Raw genomic sequence first — 21,176 nt, 5'->3', positions numbered from 1 at the left:
GAAAAAAAAAAAAAATCACATTGATGTAAATATTCAGAGGCTTTGCAACAACACTTGCAATTTAGCTCAGGTAACTCCAGTTTCTCTGGATCTTTTCTTAGATTTTTCTACACCTTGATTGGAGTCCACCTAAAAATTAATTGTTTAGTTAAACTGATATGATGCTATTTAGAGAGGCACAGAAGGCCAATGCATATCAAAGTAAAAACAAATAAATAAAACAAACACCCCCATCTGGTCAAAGAAACTGTCTGCAGAGCTCAGAGACAGGACTGTTGCAAGTCACAGATCTGAGGAAGGCTACAAAAAATTTCTGCTGTACTGAAGATTCCCAAGAGCACAGTGGCCTTCCAATGGAAGGACTTTGGCACAACCAGGACTCTTCCAAGAGCTGGTCGCCCAGCCAAACAGAGAAATCGGGGGAGAAGGCCCTAGAAGAAGAGAGGGGACCAAGAACCTGATGGTCACTCTGACTGAGCGCCAGAGATCCTGTGTAGAGATGGGACAAAGTTTCAGCAGGACAAACATCACTGCAGCCCTCCACTGATCTTGGCTCATGACAGAGTAGCTGGATGGAAGCTTCTCCTCATTGTAAAACACATGAACACCTGCTTGGAGTTTGCAAAAAAGCACCTGGAGGACTCTCATACTGCGAGAAATAAGATTCTCTCATCTGATAAAAGCAAGATTAAACTGTTTGGCCTTAGCTGTAAATGTTACGTCAGGACAAAACCAGGCACCGCTCATTGCCTGCCCAGTACCATCCCAGCATGGTGAAGCATGGTGGCGGCAGCATCATGCTGTGGGGGTGACAACACAGGAGTCTCTGTGAATGTCCTTGAGTGGCCCATTCAGAGCACTGACTAGAAAATGACTGTCCACAAACAGTCCCCATTCCACCTGATGGAACTTGAGAGGATTTGTACAAGTGGACAATTGTAGCATCAGGCTGCAACATAACAAAAGTGGAAAAAGTGAAGTAGATCTGAACACTTGCTGAATGCACTACATACCATTAGACTAGAAAAAAAAGATTAATTAAATGTAAGGTTTTTTTTATTTTTGCTCCCCAAACACTGTCTGGCATGTAGAAGAAAAAGTCAGGAGAGAAAATCAATATTTTTATTTGAAATACTTTTACACTTTCTCCTCTCTCCATTTTCAGGCTTTGGTTTGTTATCAAAGTGTCAGTGTAAAAAAAGGCTTTTCATATTGAAATTCAGGTTCATTCTTCAACATTAATAATGAAAGTAAATGCAACAGCTTGCTTCTTATTTATAAAAGGCTTTTCACCAAAACTCCCTTTTTTCTTTCCAGTGTTGGGTGTCAGATTAATTATTTTTTTCCATTAGCAAAAGTGGGATTTTCAAAAGATTTTTTAGTGTGAATTTGTTATATGCTTTAACTAGGTTTAAAAATACATTGGCAGTGATCAGAGAAATAAAAGCCTCTTTGTATATTTTGCCTAATTTTTCAAAAGTAACAGGTGCAAATGTGCTTTGAATGCCAGCTTTACAAATGTGCTTTAATCATGCTGAGTTCATTTCAAACCAAGGCTTCATTCACATAAAAACAGGGGTTATATTAAAGCCTGTGATTGATTTAACATGGGGTACTTGTCACTGTCTTTATTAAAATCAACACACAGTAAGATGCAGCAGATGAAGGATGTATTTCTCACAACGACAGCCCTTCTTTTCCCTCCATTTCCCCAGGCCGACCAGCAAACAGGTGTGCAAAATGGCGGCACATGAAAATAATGTTGTCAAATTACTTGAAGCATTGAAATAATTATCATGATGAATAACCATATTTAGGAGACAAGCATATTTTCCATCTCCTGTGGTAACTCCCAGGGCCCCCCTCACAATTAAATGGAATTTGGATTCATCGCGGGGTCCCGGAGGCCCAGTGCATTAAAACTCATTTCCTGCAAATTCATCTTGAAGGAGCTCAGCATAGTCCAATCACAGAAAATAAATACAGCGTCGTAATTGAAGCCTCCGAGGGTGGGCAAACATTATTACTCCAATTGCTCAATTGTTATGGTAATTTAGTAATCAGTCTCAGTATAGTTCAGTAGGTGAGTCACTTGACAAGACTTGCAAATCAGGACATTGTTGAATTAATTTCCACCTAAGCTTAGACAGGTAATCACTGAGAAATGACCAAAAATCTACAAATTAAATGTTCTCTCCAAGGCCTCTTTTTTCAGTCCCTCAAGCTGATCGTCTCTTTCCTCCCTCATTATCTCCTCTCACACTGGTGCTTCCTTCCTCCAGCTCCAAATGCCTCTCTTAGGGACTCCCTCGTCCTTTCCCTCCGTCGCCCTTTTTATTTCCCTTTCCTGCCACCCCCACCCAGCATCATAATAGCTCTGACCTTACAGGGTCAGTCGAAGTGTCATATTGCCTGTAAGAGAGCAAGTGTTGTGATGCATGGTTGGCCACCCAGTCCAGTTTCAATCACCAGTGATTCGATGGTTAACTGAGCAGCGGTGTAAGGAAAATCCCTCAGGCTGGTCAAATACACACCTCCCTGAGGTGTCTGATGTGAATGCTTTATCTGCAGAATCTCATCTTAAAGGCTTCTGTGAGTGTGACTGCCAACTGTCTGTATCATATCAACTAAAGAGAGCCAAAATTATTCAGAGAAATCGTGGGCAACAAGTCAGATAGGTGATGATATGATGAAACAGTCTGAAAGAAAGAATGAGTGAGCTCTTTGAAACCTGTGAGGCCCCTGGCTCTATGGTTACGTGAGCTATTGAATTCAGCAAAGCTAACTGTCAGCTGGATGTCAGGATCAAACAGGGATTTGAAATTAAGCTCAAGTACAAACACAAAAAACTGCAGTTCCTAAAGCGTCCACTTGAGGCTGACTGCAAAGGCAAAGAAATCTACATTTGATCCTGTTAAAATGCATATATTTACGGCAGAATTTAACATGTTTACAGCCATAAATAGTTTATTTCTCTTGGTAAACAGTGTCTGGGGGTTAGTGTCTTACCTAGGTCCACAAGGACCCAAGGCATGCGTTTGAGTTTGTAGTTTATTACATTTGCAGCTGTTACAGCACCCCCATCTCCCATTATGTTATAAATAATCTGATATAAATAAAAGAAGTAATAAAAATGCCCAAAAATGTTTTTAGCACTTCCAAAGTTCCTGTAAGGCACAGGTGTCAAACTCAAGGCCCGGGGGCCAAATCCGGCCCTTTGTACAGTTGTATCCGGCCCCCAAGATCATACAATCTTTCCAGTATAACTGGCCCACCATTAAGAGGTCTGCAGGATTTCCTCCAGTATAAATGTGTAAATGTAACCTTGATGATTTAAAATTTCCTTGTCAAATTATAAAAATCTGAAAAAGTAAAGAGTAAAAGAAGTTTGATAAAAAGTCAGGAAGGTGGGAAAATAAATTAATGTTGTCGTTTCATATTTTAAATTTTTCATCTCACAGATCTGACTTAAACTTATGATTTTGACTTTTTCATGTTTTGACCTTCAAGATTCACATTTCAAAATTCTAAGTCATATTTTTACCTTTAGAACTTGTGATTTTGACTTTCTATCTCATTTATTTGCCTTATTGTTCAGTGTAAAGACAGACACTGCTGTTGTACAGTCTGATAGCAGTGGGAACAAAGAAGCGTCTGAAGTGTTCGGTTTTACACCTGGGAGGAATGAGGCGATGGCTGAATGAGCTGCACCTCTGCCACAGCTTGTTGTGGAGAGGGTGAGTGGGGTTATTCAAGATGGAGGTGATTTTGTCCTTCACCCTCCTCTCAGCCACTGTCTCCAGACAGTCCAGTGTAGACCCACCACAGAACCTTCCTCACCAGTTTGTTGAGCCTGTTGATCTCACCAGTCTGGCTGCCACCGCACCAGCACACCACAGCAAAGAGAAGTGCACTGGGCCACCACAGACTGGTAAAAGATCTTCAGGAGCCTGCTGCAAACACCAAACGACCCGAGTCTCCTCAGGAAGAACATCCTGCTCTGTCCTTTCCTATAGAGGGCGCCAGTGCTGTGAGTCCAGTCCAGTTTATTGTTTATGTAGACCCCAAGGTACTTGTACAACTCCACTCTCTCCACTTCCTCCCCCGGATGATGACAGAGGCAGGGGGGCTCCTGTTCCTCCTGTAGTCCACCACCACCTCCTTGGTTTTGCTGATATTTAGCTTCAGGTGGTTACTGTCACACCAAGTGACAAAGCTCTCTATCAGTCCTCTGTACTCCTCCTCGTCATCATCGCTGATACATCCAACTATGGAGGAACCATTGGAAAACTTCTGGAGGTGGCATGATCCGGAGTTGAACTAGAAGTCCAAAGTATAGTGGGTGAAGAGGAATGGTGCCAGCACAGTTCCCTGGGGTGCTCCAATGTTGCTCCTCACCACCTCAGAGATGCAGCCGTCCACTCTGAAGAACTGCGGCCAGCCAGTGAGGTAGTCCAGGATCCAGGCAGTGATGTTGGGGTGTCGCTGCATATCCAGCTGCTTTTCCCTTAGGAGGCAGGGCTTGATGCTGTTGAAAGCACCGGAAAAGTCAAAGAACACGACTCTCGCAGTGCTTCCCTGCCTCTCCAGGTGTGACAGGGCCTTGTGGGTGAGGAAGATGATGGCATCCTCCACACCGATGTGCCGCTGATGTGCCACACCGGTATGCAAACTGCAGAGGATCCTGGAAAGCAGTGTGCAGGGTCCTCAGGTGCTGAAGAACCAGCCTCTCAAAGGTCTTCTTGACATGTGACGTTAGAGCCACAGGCCTGTAGTCATTGAGAGCACTGGGACGTCCTCTCTTTGGTACTGGGACAATGCAGGAGGTCTTCCACAGGTCAGGCACCTTCATCAACCTCAAGGAGAGGTTGAAAAGGTGCCGAAGGACTCCAGCAAGCTGCCCAGCACACGCCCTGAGTTCCCTGGGGCTGATGTTGTCTGGCCCACTGGCTTTGTTGGTACAGAGTTTGGAGAGCTCCTTCTGTACCTGGCTGGAGGTCAGAGTGAGACAGGGTAGGGGGAGGGGCTGCAGGGAGCTGTCCATCATCATGTTGGTGAGGAAGCTGGGGGGTGATGGGGGGGATGAAGACAAGTTTGTGGTGGGAAGGGGAGCAGAAACTCCAGCAGAGGTGTAAATGGGGGCTGAGGTGGTGGGTGGAGACACCAAGCCGCTGTCTGAGCTCACAGAAGTGGGGGTTGTGTCAAACCTATTGAAAAAAAGGTTCTGCTCGGCAGCAAAGTCTGGGTCTCCTTTAACTCTGGGTGCAGGCTTGCTGCAGCCAGTCATCTGCTTCATCCCCTCCTTAGTGCTGCTCTGCCCCATCTTGGCCTCTATCTTCTCTGTGTAGGTGTTCTTGGCCTCTCTCAGTTTCCTCATCAGCTCCTTCTGTACAGCCCTGAGCTCCTCACGGTCCATAGCCATGAAGGACATCTTCTTGTTAAGAAGGCCTTTAATGTCCTTAGTAATCCATGGTTTGTAGTTGGAGGAGTAGCAAACCTTTTAGTTGGGGCAATGTTGTCCTTACAGAAGCGGATGTAGCGAGTAATGCAGCGAGAGAGATCTTTAATGTCCTCTCCCAAGTCCTCCTGAAAAAGATAGGAGTTAGCACAGTAGATTACAGCCACACAGATGCCAATTGTATGAATATCAGAAGATAATTCTGCTTGTTATTTTGTGTCTCTGCCTTCAAGAAAACTCCTCTGCGTCAGTTTTCCTCCTGAATACGCGAATGTGAGATATCCTTTAGAGTGAGTCCAAAGGATCTGGCACCAGAATAGTGAAGAGAGAAAAGAAACGTGGGATCAGAATAGCCCCTAAGAGATAATACATTCATGAGCTCTGCTACACTGCAAGATATGCAACAACGAGGTTTTGTATCCTTTGCTTTTTGAATTAAAGGCTCTGGATGTTACAGAGCTGTTGGCAGTTGTAAACATGTTGGGTCTTTTCCCCCAATGCAGTTGAAGGCAGATTTGAGAAACAATTTCATCACTGGTGATTTGTTTATTAATTGGCTGCTGTTTGAAAGGGTTGCTGTGCCTCTTTTGTCATCCAAATCATTCTTCGATCACTGATATTTGAAAAATAGCAGTCTGAGGAACTCTGAAGTTAGTTTTCCCACAAAGCTTCTATCAGAAGACCACATCAACAATGAAACAACCAAAATGTGAGCTCTCTCATCATCTCCATCCATTAAATTGTCTTCACAACAACTAATAACCAAAGTACCGAGTGCTGGGTCACTCACAAAGAGCTGAGTGCATAGTGTTGTCTAAAGAGCTGGGTCTTTAGCTTTCTTTTGAAAGTAGAGAGGGACTCTGCAGATCGAATGGAGTTGGGTAATTCATTCCACCATTTAGGGACAACAGAAGAGAAGAGTCAGGCCTAGTGACTTTGGAGCCTGATGTGCCGGAAGTACCAGATGCCTTTCAAGGCCGCATGAACCTTGGTTAGCTGGTCATCAATCATGACACCCAGATTTCAGGCAGATTTAGTGGGCATGAGATTATTTGACCCAAGCTGGATACTGATCTGTGGTTCCACAGTGGGATTGGCTGGAATGATAATAAGCTCAGTCTTGGACAGGTTGAGCTGAAGGTGACGTTCCCTCATCCATTTAGAAATATCAGCAAGGCAGGATTAGATCCGAGCTGAGACAGTTGTGTCATCTGGTGAAAAGGAAAAGCTGTGTATCATCTGCATAGCAGTGATGATACTCTAAAAGATCTCCCAGTGAGATAGGACTTAAACCACTGGAGGGCAGATCCTGAGACACCAAAGACTGACCAGCTGCTCTAGCCAAACGCAGTGATTCAGTTACCGACAAAAGTGCAGACTCAGTAGAGCGGCCCCACCTAAAGCCAGATTGATTCTGATCAAGTAGAGCATTGTTCTGTCACTTTTAACTGCTTTTCACCATTTTCACCTCCCATTTTGCAGCTTTGAAGCATTTTTTGCCACTTTTAACCCATATTTTTCCACAATAAACCCATTTTGCCACCCCCAGCCAATTTGTGCAAATATTAACCCACTTCAGCAATTTTATTGACCAATTTTCTGCCACTTAAGACCCATTTTTGTCACTTTTAACACTTTTTGTCATATTTACCATCCATTTTTGACATTTTTTTCTCAAGCAGTATTTTCTGCTTTATCCCTTGCTTACTTCTTTTAATCCATCTTTGCCATTTCTAATAAAACTTTGACACTTTTTAACCACTTTCATCAGTTTTGATGCCCTTTTTGACCACTTTTAACCCATCTATTTCTGTACTGAACCCATTTTTGCCACTTATAGCTAGTTGTTATTACTTTTAATGTTTTAAACACTTTAAAACCCATTGCTTGCCATTTTTGTACATTGTAGATCCATTTTTGCCACTTTTAACTGCTTTTACCATTTTTACTGCCCCTCCTTTCCTTCATTTTACTTTCTTAGACCATAATGTCTGCTTTATTTTTTTTCACCCCTTAACCATTTTTTGCAATTCTTTAACCATTTTTTAACACTTATTCCTGCCCACTTTTTTGCCAAGTTTTGCAAATTTTAACCCCTTTTTGCCACTTTTTAACCCTTTATGATGTTTCAATTCCTTCTCCTTTATTCTCTGATATCCTGATGTTTGTGCACATTATGGCTTGGCTTTGAAGTCTAACTTTACGTTCCTAATGGTTGAGTTCAGTGTGTCTATCCACAGTGTTAGCATTACCAAAAAAAGTTAATTCTGTTTGAAGAAGAGGGGTTTAAATTGTCTTTTTTTACATTTCGAAAGTGTGTTTTTGTACCATGGCATGAATGAATAAATAAATAAATAAATAATAAGTCATTTTTGTTTCTTTGATAAGAGTGGTTATTATTCAGGTTAAATGTAAAATATTGTTATCACAGATTGACCTCCATTGGCCCACCTACTTGGCCAGGCCTGAAAAAGCTCCCCCTTTATCCCCCCTTATGGGTGGCCTTGCAGAATACTTATCTGAAGCTGGCAAGATTTTTTTTTAAATCTTGATTGCAGTAAAATGTTGTAGGAATTTTTAATGGAGAAACTTTCTTTGCAGGTTCCTGTGTTTACTTTTAGCAGCGATGATATGAAAATGTAAATGTTCTTTACTTGCTAACACAGCTGTCTTTTTAGACATGCAGAGGTAATTAAAGGTGTAGAGCAATTAGACATGAAATCCCGACTGATCTTTATGCTCACTTTGCAAAGGGGCATTCGTTTTGCTCCCCTGCTGCTCAGTGATGCACATGGGTATGCTCAAACATATGCAGGGGTCCTATATGGAAATCTTTGAGTCATCCAAATGAACCCAATGATCATCAGTTGGCTTACTGCAGCTAATCTCACAAGACTGTTAAACGTGCCATCAAAAAACCTAACAATATACTGTTACAGCCAAGCACATGGGGAAAATTAAGACACCAGATCACGTCAGCCTTATCCATGTTTCATTTATTCTGTCATTACCTCCTCTGGTTTTGTGGTAAGGCATGGAGATGTAGATCAATGTTTCTTAATCCCACTTCTGAAGACTCTGAGTGGTTTTAAATCCTACAAGGTTCAGTCATGCTGCATTAAAGCCTCCAACATAAACCCATACAGATTAGAATGATACTATAAAATAATCCAGAGGTTTTAAACATGGTATTTAAAGTCCTTAAATCCAGCCTTGGATATGTAAAGGACCATAATATCAACAGTAAAACAATCTTTGGTGCAAATCCATTAACTTCTAATATCTAAACTAGCCTGGTTAATGCTTTGGTTATTTCTAAGAGCATTACTATCATTGTATTTCTGAAGCAGAGCAGCAGCACTAACCCATACCTCAAAGTTCACCTGGTAATAGCTGCATGTACTTAAGTCCATTTAGAGCCAGTCATTCCCTTTATTATTCACTCCTTTTACTCTCTCCATGCCCCCCTGCTGTGGCGCTGCCCCTTCACTCAGACTCTTTTACCAATTCTCTGACTAACAACTCTGAAGTGTGTCAGCTCAAGTATGTAATGAGTTCTGGCTCCATTTTAGCTCTTAGATTTGATATCATAAAAAATGTATTTTGAGTGTACCATAGGGACATTTTATGATGGATTGGAGGAATTTGCATAAATGATTTAGGCCTATTTCAAAGTTTTTGTTCCGTGTTTGACATGTAATTGATGAAAGTTTGCAAAACAGTTTTATCACTCTTTTCAGATTACCCTGCAGTATCCATGCATTTAGAAAGTGTTCAGACCACCTTCACTTTTTTCAGTTTTGTCATGTTGCAGCTTGATGCTACAACCATTGGGGGATTTTCTGCCATTCTTTTTTGCAAATCCTCTCAAGCTCAGTCACATTGGACGGGGACAGTTGGTCCACAGCAGTTTTCAAGTCAGTGCGCTGGCTGGGCCACTCAAGGACCTTCACAGAGCTGTCCCTGTCTGAGGTCCTCAGTGCTACAGAACATGTTTCCATTAAGGATATCTTCTACTTTGCTCCATTCAGCTTTCCCTCAATGCTGAGCGGTCTCCCAGTTTCAGCTGCTGAAAATCACCCCCAAAACCTGATGCTGCCACCGCCATGCTTCACTGTTGGGATGGTGCTGGACAGGTGATAGGTGGTGCCTGGTCTCCTCCTGACATAATGTTTAGAACTGAGGGTAAACATTTCAGTCTTGGTTTCGTCATAACAGAGAATCTTGTTTCTTTTAGTCCAAAAGTCTTTCAGGTGATTTTTGCAAACTCAAAGCAGGCTTTCATGTGTTTTTTACTGAGGAGAGGCTTCCATCTAGCCACTCTGCCATAAGGCCCAGACCAGTGGAGAGCTGCAGTGATGGTTGTCCTTCTGGAACTTTGTACCATCCTGTGTAGAGATGGTCGGGAAACCATCTCTTGGAGGAGTCCTAGTATGCCAAATGATTTCCATTTGAGAATGAAAGAGGCCACTGTGCTCTTGGGAACCTTCAGTGGAGCAGAAATTTTGTGTCGCCTTCCCCAGATCTGTGCCTTGTCACAGTATTGTCTCTGATCTCTGCAGGCAGTTCCTTTGACCTCATGGCCTGGCTTTTGCTCTGATGTGCATTGTCAGCTGTGAGGCCTTCTATAGAGATGTGTGGCTTTCCAAATTATGTCCAATCAGTTTAATTTATCACAGGTGGACTCCAGTCAAAGTGTAGAGAAATGGAGGTTATGACCTTTACCATAGCAAGGGAAGCTCTAAATACTTTGGCTTCCCTACTTGGTAGCTGTTGCTCAGTCCATCTTCACGTACAGGTATCTAAAATACGCGTTGTTGCTTTGAACCAATTTTGCTCTTTTTTGCCTCGTATAATCTCTTTTTGCCAATGTATGTATATTTTTGCACTGTTAACTACTTCTATCTGCCAAATTTTGCCAGTTTGAACCAATTCATGCTACTTTTTATAACCACTTTTCACCATTTTTATCAGCAATTTTTGCCACTCTTAACCCTTTTGTTTCCACTCTACACCCATTTTTGCCACTTACAGACAATTTGTATTACCTGGTGTCAGGGTTTGGGGCAAAAATGCAAAAACAAAAGAAGGACCCAAATGCAGAAAACTCAGAATGATTTAATGAAACAAACTAAAGTCCAAAATGGTGAAAAAACAACTTAGGATCTACAAGGAGAATCTACTAAACAAAGCTTACAAAGTCCATCAAAAGCAAAATCCACAGGAAGGTAAGAAACACTGAAGAATCATGAGGAGAAACACAGAGGAAGACATGCAACAATCTGACAAAGGACAGGGAGAAACACAGAACCTAAATACACAGGGAGTGGTTGCACAAGGAGAGAAAGGTGTGATTAACAAGACCCAGGTGAAACTGTGAGGGTAATCACAGTGGAGGGAAACGGAGGTAGGAAGAACAACTGGAATCAAACACAAGGGACAAGGGAAGGCAACTACATGAAAAAACAGGAACCATGGAACATTTCACAAGACAGTTACCAAGAAATACACAAGGACAGAAAGACAACAAGACAGTGGAATTAATGAAACACCGCTAACACTGAAGGAAACAAATACAACAAACTACAACCAAAGGGAATACAAAGAACACAACACAGGGAGGAAAACTCAAACACGGGGGGACCAAGGCTTAAAACGCACACTAGAATAATACAAGAAATGAAGAAACACAAAAGGTAGTCAACTAAAACACTAGAAACATGGTATAACAAAGAGCATACAAACCATAGAAACACAAGGGCAACAGGAAACACCAGAGAAACTGAGAAACTAAACAAATCAAAATCTGGATCATGACACCTGTAACCCTTTTCAAAATTACATCTCCCAATTTTTGTCACTTTTTAACTGTTTTTCACCATTTTTACCATCCATTTTTCCAGCTTTTTTTTCCTTCCTTAACTCATATTTGCTGCTTTATCTATTTTCACCTCTTTTAATCAGTCTTTTGCCACTTTTTAACAATTTTAACAACAATTAACAATTTTTGCAATTCTTTAACCAGTTTCCAATACTCATTTCTGCCAGTTTTTCTTGTTTTTAGCCAATTTGTGCTGTTAAGTCTGACATGTCTTACATAATGGTTTAGTGTGCCTGTCCATGTTGTCATCTGAAAAAAAAATGGAGTTCTTGTTTTATGTCAGGACTGAATTTTAGTGACACTCCCCTTGGAATCAGTGTAAGATTTGATCCCTATGCAAAACCCAGTGTAGTGCACGCGAACAGTTTTTTCAGAATAGCATTCCTCCATATTAATGTGTGTGCAGCTCATTTAGATTATTAAACCCAGCCGTGAATAATTAGTGCCTCTGAAGTATACTCCTCATTAAATACTAAATGCCACCAATAGTTCTTACAATTAGGAGATGTGCAGCAGCTGCTGCTCTTCAAATCTGTATTAATTTTAAGAGCAAAGTCTTGAAGGTCTCTGTGCCCTAAGGCATGCCTGATAACTAAGGCTTTAGTCCTACGGCACTGGTATGTAAAAGATTAAACAATGCAGTCTCTACTTTTAATTTTCTGAGTTTAGAAATAAATTTATGTTATTATGGGTGTGGTTGATAAAGTGTCACAGCGTAGGCACACATTAACATCACTTTACCAAGGTGAGAGGACTTGAAATCAGCGAAACGAGATACTTTATTATTCTATACGAATGCCATGCAGCATCAGACATATGTTTGAGTTCTTCAACTTTACAAACCTGCTTTTAATCAAACTCTTTTGAATATTTCAGACCTTATCAGTTAACCTTCTCCCAACAATTATTCTGCTGGCATTGATAAACTATTCAGTTCATAGAAGAAAAAGAATAGCGGACAGACACGAAAAAGGTTCTGAAATTTGAGCGCTGAAAGGGTTTTCTTTGATTCTTTTTGCTTTTTAAACATAAGTGTGTGGCATTTGCTCATTAAAACGCTGCCTTGTTTGTGTTGCTCCCTCAGAAAGAGAAAAAGCACAAGGACAGTCACCTCGACAGCACAATCGACTTTTCAGTGCAGCTGGAAAATGTCTGCTTCAATCTCAGCCATACAATGGAAGAATATCACACTGGATTTGATCATGTGGGTGTGTGCACAAATAGTAAACCTTGTGTTGTGTACTGCGTGATTGTTGCTTTGTATATTTTGCAGTATGCCTACAGTGTCAAAGGATTGGTTTCTGATGGTGCAAACTGAAAAATAAACGCCTTCCATAATCTTTTAAGTCAGACAAACTTTTTCTAAACTTTAAAATGCAAAGATCTATACATTTGTCAGAACTTTTCATGCCCTTCTACTGAACCTCTCATTGCTTTTAACTCTCCTCTGCCTCCTCAGTTCTCTTTAAAATGCTTCACACAAGACCCTCTTTCATCTCTTGTTGCTGTTTCAAATATTAACATTTCAGCCAAAGAAGATGGAGCTTCACACCAATAAGCAATCTTTTGCTCTTGCTGTTATTTTAATGGAATTTTACCCGTGGAGTGATATCATCTAGACTTATTTTTGCAAAATAATGTGTGAAAGTGACCGAGCATTGAGATCGGATCAATTCCTGTTTACATGCCAGGATGGTGCTGGGGGAGAGAAAGCAGCTTTTGGGAAAGGATCCAAGGAGATTACTGAGCACAAATTTGTCATTACTGTACTCGAGAGTAAACAAATGTTCATTAATATGAAAAAAAAAATCAGTACCATATGGTGTTGTTTACTGGGTAAAAGGTCTGTTTGAAAAACAAGAGAAGTTCAGAACAAATTAAGCTGTTCTGTCACTGTTAGACTTCATCATAAGTGTAACATTCCTTCTTTAAATCTGACTTTACATTAGTCAGATACCAAGGCTGTGTAAGTATAGGGCTGTTTTGTTAAGGAATGATGCATCAGCTCTGCTGTGATAAGGGTTATCTTGTTAAGGCGGCCTTCCATTCAGGGCCAGGAAGCATCAGTTTCCTATAAACGAACTATGTGATCCGGGTTTTCCTGTCTTTGAAAGGCAATAGAGCCAACAGACAACCTGCTATTCTTTTTGGAATTCACATCCCTAAAAAAATGATAAATCTCAGCTACAATCTTTATGCTATTTTGATTGAGTAACATGACAACATTGAGTGTGTAAGTATGCTGTGAGTTGTATATAATCCATTGTTTCTTATGAGATTTGGTACTTGGGTGGGCCAACCAGGGATATGTTCAGCCACCCAATTAGGGCTGTAAATCACCTGTTTGATCACAATACAATAAAATATGAGGTTATACAATACGACACGATACGAAACAGTACAATATGATGCGTTATGATACAATACAATACAATACAATGCAATATGCCATAGAATAGAATACATAACAATAGGATATGATACATTACAAAACGATATAATGCAATACTATACATTATACAATACATTATATGATACATTATATGGTATATTACAATACGATATAATACAATACGATACATTAAATACATTACAATTAAATACATTAGGATACAATATGATACATTACAGTACAATGCAATACAAATCAATTCATTTGGATATGATACTATACCATACACTATAATACAATATGATGCAATCTGATACGATATGATGAGATGTGATTTGATACATAATTATACATTGTACTATGAGACCATGTGTAATGATATGATACATCATGATATGATACATTTTGATATTTTGCAATACAATACATTTTGATACAATACACTACACATTATTACAATATATTATGATACATTTTCAATACATTATGATACCATATGATGTGGTGCTATACAATATGATACAATGCATTACATTACATTATGATAAACAAAACAATACGATACATTTTGATATAATACACTTCACATTACTACTATACATTATGATGCATTAAGCTAAAATATAGTAAGATACGTTTCAATACATTATGATACTATACGATGTGGTGCTATACAATATGATACAGTGCATTACATTACATTATGATATACACAACAATATGATACATTTTGATATAATACATGAAAGTATGATATTATTCAGTCTGATACAATATGATACAATACATTATGATATGATGCATGCAATCCGATTTATTACAGGATACATTACAGTGCATTTCAATGCAATACGATATGATACAATACATTACTTTAAGATACATAACGATACCTTAAAATATGATGCAGCCCAATATGGTACACTGCAATACAATGAGTAATGGTATGATACGAAATGATACATGTAACGATACCATATATTATGAAACAATAGATTATGACACGATGGGGTTGATGCAATTATGACATGATACATTACAATACGATACTTTTCAATATAATATGATCCAATACAATACATTATGATATTTTGCAATACTCATATGGTATGATGTGATACGATACATGCCATACTGTACAATATGATATGTTACAATTCAATATATATCAATATGACACAATGCAATACAATACATTATGATACAGTGTAATATTTGAAGTGATATAGTACGTTAGGATATTTTCAGATATAACAAAATCTGCTGCGATACGCTTTGGATATGATTTGGAAAAGGTTCCTTTAATCGATAAAAATAATGTTAACAACAAGAACAAAGACCTGCATACCCTGCAGTTAAATGTTGCAAATGCCATTTTAAATTACTTATATTTGAGGGCCCCTGATTACCCTCTAGATTTAAAACATAACTACAGACATTTTTGTTGAAACATGCCGACTATAACAGCAAACATTTTAACTACCAAACATTTTTATTTCCTCATCTACACTGAGCACTCTAAAGCACCAATATGTACTGTTCTTCAACCTTCGTAATAATTATTATTCTTTTGGCCTTTTTTTTCCTATTTTAGATTTAAATTAGATTTAATTTGTAGCAGTTGCGTGATTAATTTACGTTGTTATTATTTGAAATTATAGCAGTCTTGATTTTGATAACTGAAGAGGTTGGAACACAGCTTTTTATCAACTGACTTTCTCTTGTTATGTGTGGGTGTTTACATAAAAGAATGATGAAACAAACAAAGGTTGCTTTTACAATATATAATCTTAAATAAATGGGATTCTTCTGCCACCTCCATCACCCAGTTACAGCATCATTCTGTGGAAAATCTTTTCATTTCTTCAAACTGTGAGTGTGTTTTTAATGGAGGTACTCTGGAGGTGAGGAGAGCTTGAGTCATTAATACCTGCAAACTCATTACTTAAGAACTGATTACCAGAATATTCTAGATTTTTTTACTGTAAAATAAGAGATAAGTCTCTCCCAGACCTAGTTATCTTTTTCTACGCTATGTTGCCTACCAATATTGTGAGTCTTTAAGAAAGCATCTTCAAATCCCATGTCAGAGTAAAATAACAAGTGAGGGTAAAATATGACTCTGTGGTGAGAGCTGTCAAAAAGTCTGTTGTAAAAGCCAAGTTGCAGATCTTCCCTCATTTCTGCTGCTGTCTTACTTCATACATCTTTTCTTATCTTGTAGCAGTTGTCCGCTGTGATGGTAGCTTGTACTTCTGCTTCACAAACATCATAAGCTTTCAGAAGCCTTCTTTTTCCACAAAACTTAATGGAAGCTTATCACAAGTCTCCATTTTCATTGTTAGCAGGCTAATTCTCTCCACTCTGCAATCATCACAAATGTGCTAACAGGGCCTGAAAATGATTGAGACTGCCTGCTGTCTGTCTGTGCTGGTTTCTCCGTCTGCTTTAAAAGGAGAGTTTGACACAAGATTGAAAGTTCTGTTTTGCATAAATAAAGTGGGAGTAATTTTATGATAGAAAAATAACCCACTGAATATATTGCTAAACTTTTTTTTCATATTCGGCAGATATAGCAATTACAACTGTCAGCATTACTGCAAAATTTGTGATTTCAACAACAAGAAAGAGACAGGGCAAAAATGGCATCCATGGGAGAGATCCAAGGCCAAAACCACTGTTAACTGAAAAGAACACAAAAACCTCCTGATGATCCCCAAGACTTTTAGGAAAATATTCTGTGGACCAATGAGACAAAAGATGAACTTTTTGGGAGGTAACGCTAACACGGCTTTTTATAAAAAGAGCACCATGGCAACAGTCAGACTTGGTGGTGGTAGTGTGATGGTCTGGGGCTGCTTTGTTGCTTCAGGACTGTTGTGGACTGTTGTTGGAACTAATCGATGGAACTATGAATTCTGCTCTCTAGAATGGCTTAAAACCAATATGAAGGTTTTGAAGTGACTCGGTGAGGACTTGAATCTTATTAAGATATTGTGGCATGACCTTAAACAGGCCGTTCATGCTTGAAAACTCTCTAAATTAAAACAATTCTGCGTAGAGGAGTGGGATGAAATTTCTTCACAGTGATGTGAAAGACTTGTAGCCAGTTATTGCAAACACTTGCTTTTAGTTTTTGCCAACAATGGTGGGACAACAAGTCATTAGGATTGGGGCAATTACTTTTTCACATTGGGCCAGGGAAGTTTAGATGGCTTTTTTCTAGTAATAAATGAATTCATCAATTAAAAATGGCATTTTTGTATTCATTTGGGTCATGTTTGTGTAATATTAAATCTTTTTAGATGATCTGAAACATTTAAGTATGACAAATATACCAAAAAAGAAACAAAGAAGAGGACAAATACTTGTCATTAGCTCAGATGTAGCATTAGAGACTTTTTAAACTGAACCGGACAACATTTTTTTAAAATAAAGAGGAGCGAAGAACCACATTGAGAGCCTTTCTTGGCAGAAAAGATGTTTTTACAATCATCCAAACAGGCCTTGGCATGAGTTTTATCCATCAACTAGCTCCACTGTTCGTAACTACAGCGGGACCTGCCTGTCTAGTTCTGTTACTTACTGGAGCTACACGTGCCTACTACCCCTTTATGTCTTGTCACTCTGATTGGCCCGTAGTAATTTGACAGATAGATGCCTTTCCCATTCACTTTGTATAGGAGGTTTCCCTCACAAAGCAGCTATGTAAGCTATGCAGCTACGTATGGTAGCTTTAGTCGTGCTTTCTAAAGCTCAGTTTGCTAAAGATCATGTAGCTATATAGTCAACTTAACAAACTTAGGTAATATAGTGAAGGCTAAGCTCACAAAGCAGCTTTGCAAGCTATGTAAATACATTATCTATGTAGCTATGTTAGCTTTAGCTGTATTTTTTTACAGCTCAGGTTGCTAAAGCTCACTTCGCTGTACATAACATAGCTTTGTTGCTAATGTAGCTACATAACTCCATAGATAACTTGGCTACATAGCTCACATAACTATGCAGAAAACATAGTTAATGCCAAGTTTATAAAGCAACTTTTTAAGCAATGTAGCTACATTATCTACATAGCTATGTTAGCTTTAGCTATGTTTTCTAAAGCCCACATTTCCGAAGCTAACTTAGCTACTTTGGCTTATGAAGTAATGTTAATGATGTTAATTATGTAATTAGGTAGCTAAAGCTCACTTAGCTAAAGATCACATAGCTAAGTTGCTAATGTAGCTACATAATTACATAGCTAACTTGGCAACATAGCTCATGTAGCTATGTAGGTAAAATAGCTAATGCCAAGCTCATAGAGCAGCTATTTCAGCAATGTAGCTACATTATCTACATAGCTATGTTAGCTTTAGCTATGTTTTCTAAAGCCCAGATTTCCAAAGCTTACTTGGCTACATTGATTCATGAAGTAATGTTTATTATGTAGCTAGCGTAGCAATGTTAGCTTTAGCTACAGCTTACCAGCTTGGCACTGTTTCTGTACCTACTTCTAAAATGGGTGTATACATAATTTAATCCTGGAGTAGACTTCTGACTGTTTCCTCTGTTTTACTGTATTGTCTGTAATGTTTGTAATGTGGTTATTTTATGAATGAAACTGCTAGACTTTGTTTATGAATAAAGTTGCATTGAAAAAAAAAACATGAAAACTAGATACACATTGTATGGCACTTTGTTTCTGAGATATATGGTATGGTAGATGAACAGTCTGCAGCCACTCCTCTCATATTCTCCGTTTGTGCTACTTATGTGTCTCTTCTGAAATATCTGCCCCTTTGATCTTGAGTTTTCATTTCTCCATCCTTTCTCCTCTTTCCCTGTCTCCTTCCTCCCCTCCTCTTGGCAGCCTGTAAGGATCTGGCAACCTCGGGCAGAGACAGAAAGCCCAACGCTTTGGTCCAGGTGTCCGTCATTGATCCCCACAAGCAGCACGTCGTCTCTCAGACCTGCACAGAGATAGTGGAGGTGAGTTTGACCCATCCTCTCTCTGACCTTTGGTGTTTTTGCTTCGTTTCTGGGTCACTGAGTCTTCATCGGTGTTCTCTCCATCTCTGTCTGCTCTCTTTTTTCCCCACATCTGACTCATCGAAGTAGAACAGACATTGGGAGTCAACCTTCTCTTTCCTGTGACACGAGTCCAGACATTGAGGAGAGTTGAGTTATGGTGTTTGTGGGTTTAATTGTGTGGATTTTTCATGCAGTGAGAGTGTTTTGATGCTCTCTGACCTCTCTAAAGGCTCTCTTTATTACCTCCTGCATGACATTGCTGTCTTGTCACACAAGTGTTTTTTGGGCGGCAACAGCTGCCCCCTTATCCCACTGAGGAACACCCACTTACACATATGTATCAACAGGCACTCACTTTTCCTTTCCTCCACAGTTTCCTGCCACACATTATTTTCCTGCTCATCCAGTGGAGCTAAATTAACATAACTCTCTTTCAAAGACTTCATTTCATCTGCCTTCCCCCCAGTCCTGTCAGGGGAACAGTTGTGTGCGTGTTTTTAGCAGTGAGTGTAAGAGAGAGCATGTGTGTAAGCGTAGAAACACAGGATGTGGTAGGATAGCTGGCTCAGCTGGCTCCGCAGACACTCTCAGAGACGCTGGAGTTTTGATTTCAGGGCTGTAATGTTCAGGATTTGAAGCCGAGGATATGGACTGCTTTCGACTCAACAAAACCAGGGTATGTGCATGTTTAGCATCCTTTTATTAGATTGTTTTAACACCAGTGTTTGCAAAAATACAGGAGGGTTTAGTTCACCAAGTCTGAGGAGTTTTCCATTTGAACATTTTATTGGTTTGAAGATTGAGATAAAAGTGATGGTTCTTACTTTTTCATTCAGTTTTTTAGCACTTTGAGGCAGAAACCAGATCAATACTTTCAGTATTTTTCATCTTTAAAAGCAACAAAGCATAAAATAAAACTCAGTAAGACCCAGACAGTTTTTCAATACAGTCAGATTTTTGCATCCAAAGGAACAGAGGTGACTTGTCGGGACAGTGGTAAGCAGTAGGACGTCCCACTCATACATTATCATCCAACATGCACATCAGCAGATGGCCATTAACCTGTGTGACCAAAGAAGGACATGAGCATGTATTTATGTGTAACAGGGAGCCCCACTTTGTGTGCAGCATGAATCTGAAGACTGTCAGGCTGCCACTTGTGTTTCTCCTGTTCGTCACATTCCCCGGATGCCAGCTCTCAGCAGCTGCCACCGGCTTTAATGGACACTGACTGCAGTCTTTGTTGCATTAAAGCACCAGCACTGAAGTCCCACTCATATGATGGCTTTATGATAAGGAATTCCCCATATGTGACAGAGTTTAATTCAGGAGATCAATAATCAGGCGTGCCAGCTGTTACTTAACCTTTTCAGCTATTTTCCTTTGTATCAGAACATTAAAGGAGACACAGAATCATGTTTGATCATGCCTGATGGCATTACTCCTTTTAATTTTCAATAATTACTTTAATTAAATAATTTCTGATCTCTGTGAGTGTGATTTCTGGAAAGTCAAAGTTTACAAGAAAACAACATCAGTTGAGGACTGATCCGTTTTTTTTTTTTTTTTTCAAAAAGTATTACACTTTAAAACCAAACAAGTTTAAAGACTTAAAAATATTTGTCAAAACTGATTTCTTTAAAGTTTTAAGTAGTTGAAAAATATTTTTAATAAGATTTAAGTCAGATATGTGATTTACACTGTAATCCCCATTGAGTTACTACATTCATTATATTAGAGGTAACTTTGACCTCTATTATTATTATTATTATTTCATTTATTTTTATTTTTTATCAGTAGTAGTAGTAGTTGTAGTAGTATCATAGTAGTAATAGTATTAGATTCCATTAATCCTTTTTTCAATATTGTATAATTATATTGTATTACAATTAAGTCAGACAATTAAAGACAATTAAGTTGACAACATATGTTGAAACTTACGGAAGCAAAGAAGATGGATGGTCCAGGACACCTTTGAGAGAAAGAACAGTAAATTTCCATCAAGAAACCCCATAAAAGGTGAAAAGAAGACCTCAGTAACTACAACTCCCTTAAAAGCTAACAACTGCCAGTAACTGCCACAGAACACTGCCTGATCGACAGGAGACTACTGAATGCTACCTACTGAGATAGCGTGGGGCGGTGTGTACGAACGCAGCGGCCCGGCACTCCATCACTAGCAGCAAAACAAAGCCCTACACTTACACCAGAACTGACAGCATGCCCACAGAGTTCTTTCCCGACGGGGACTCTGAGACTGAAAGGAGAAGGATGCGGTGCAGCACGACACCTACAGCCAGTAGGTAGGAGGAAGAGACGTCACTGCGCGAGGAGGCGGAAGGGGGCGAACAAGCCGGGCTGCAGGCTAGGCTAAGAGCAGCCCCACACAAACCTGTCCTACCAAGCTTCTTTCTCGCAGGCACCCGCTCCCT

The 21,176-nt window shown here is 39.5% G+C and overlaps 1 protein-coding gene across 3 annotated transcripts in view; it reads left to right on the top strand.

Annotated features, from left to right (window-relative positions):
- The window catches only part of inpp4b (inositol polyphosphate-4-phosphatase type II B), a 257,684-nt gene that overhangs the window by 23,583 nt on the left and 212,925 nt on the right, over window positions 1–21,176 (top strand). For 2 of the 3 annotated variants that reach the window (XM_041784758.1, XM_041784757.1), the window contains exon 3: window positions 18,584–18,702. In XM_041784758.1, coding sequence (XP_041640692.1) covers window positions 18,584–18,702 — 119 coding nt within the window. Of the gene's footprint in view, window positions 1–18,583; window positions 18,703–19,303; window positions 19,421–21,176 lie in introns of those variants that run through there. The other variant, XM_041784759.1, reaches the window with a different exon arrangement.

Source organism: Cheilinus undulatus, linkage group 4, assembly GCF_018320785.1.
Source record: "Cheilinus undulatus linkage group 4, ASM1832078v1, whole genome shotgun sequence".
Lineage (NCBI taxonomy): Eukaryota > Metazoa > Chordata > Actinopteri > Labriformes > Labridae > Cheilinus > Cheilinus undulatus.
The sequence above is the reverse complement of the archived record's forward strand: the minus strand, read 5'-3'. Positions and strand labels throughout refer to the sequence as shown.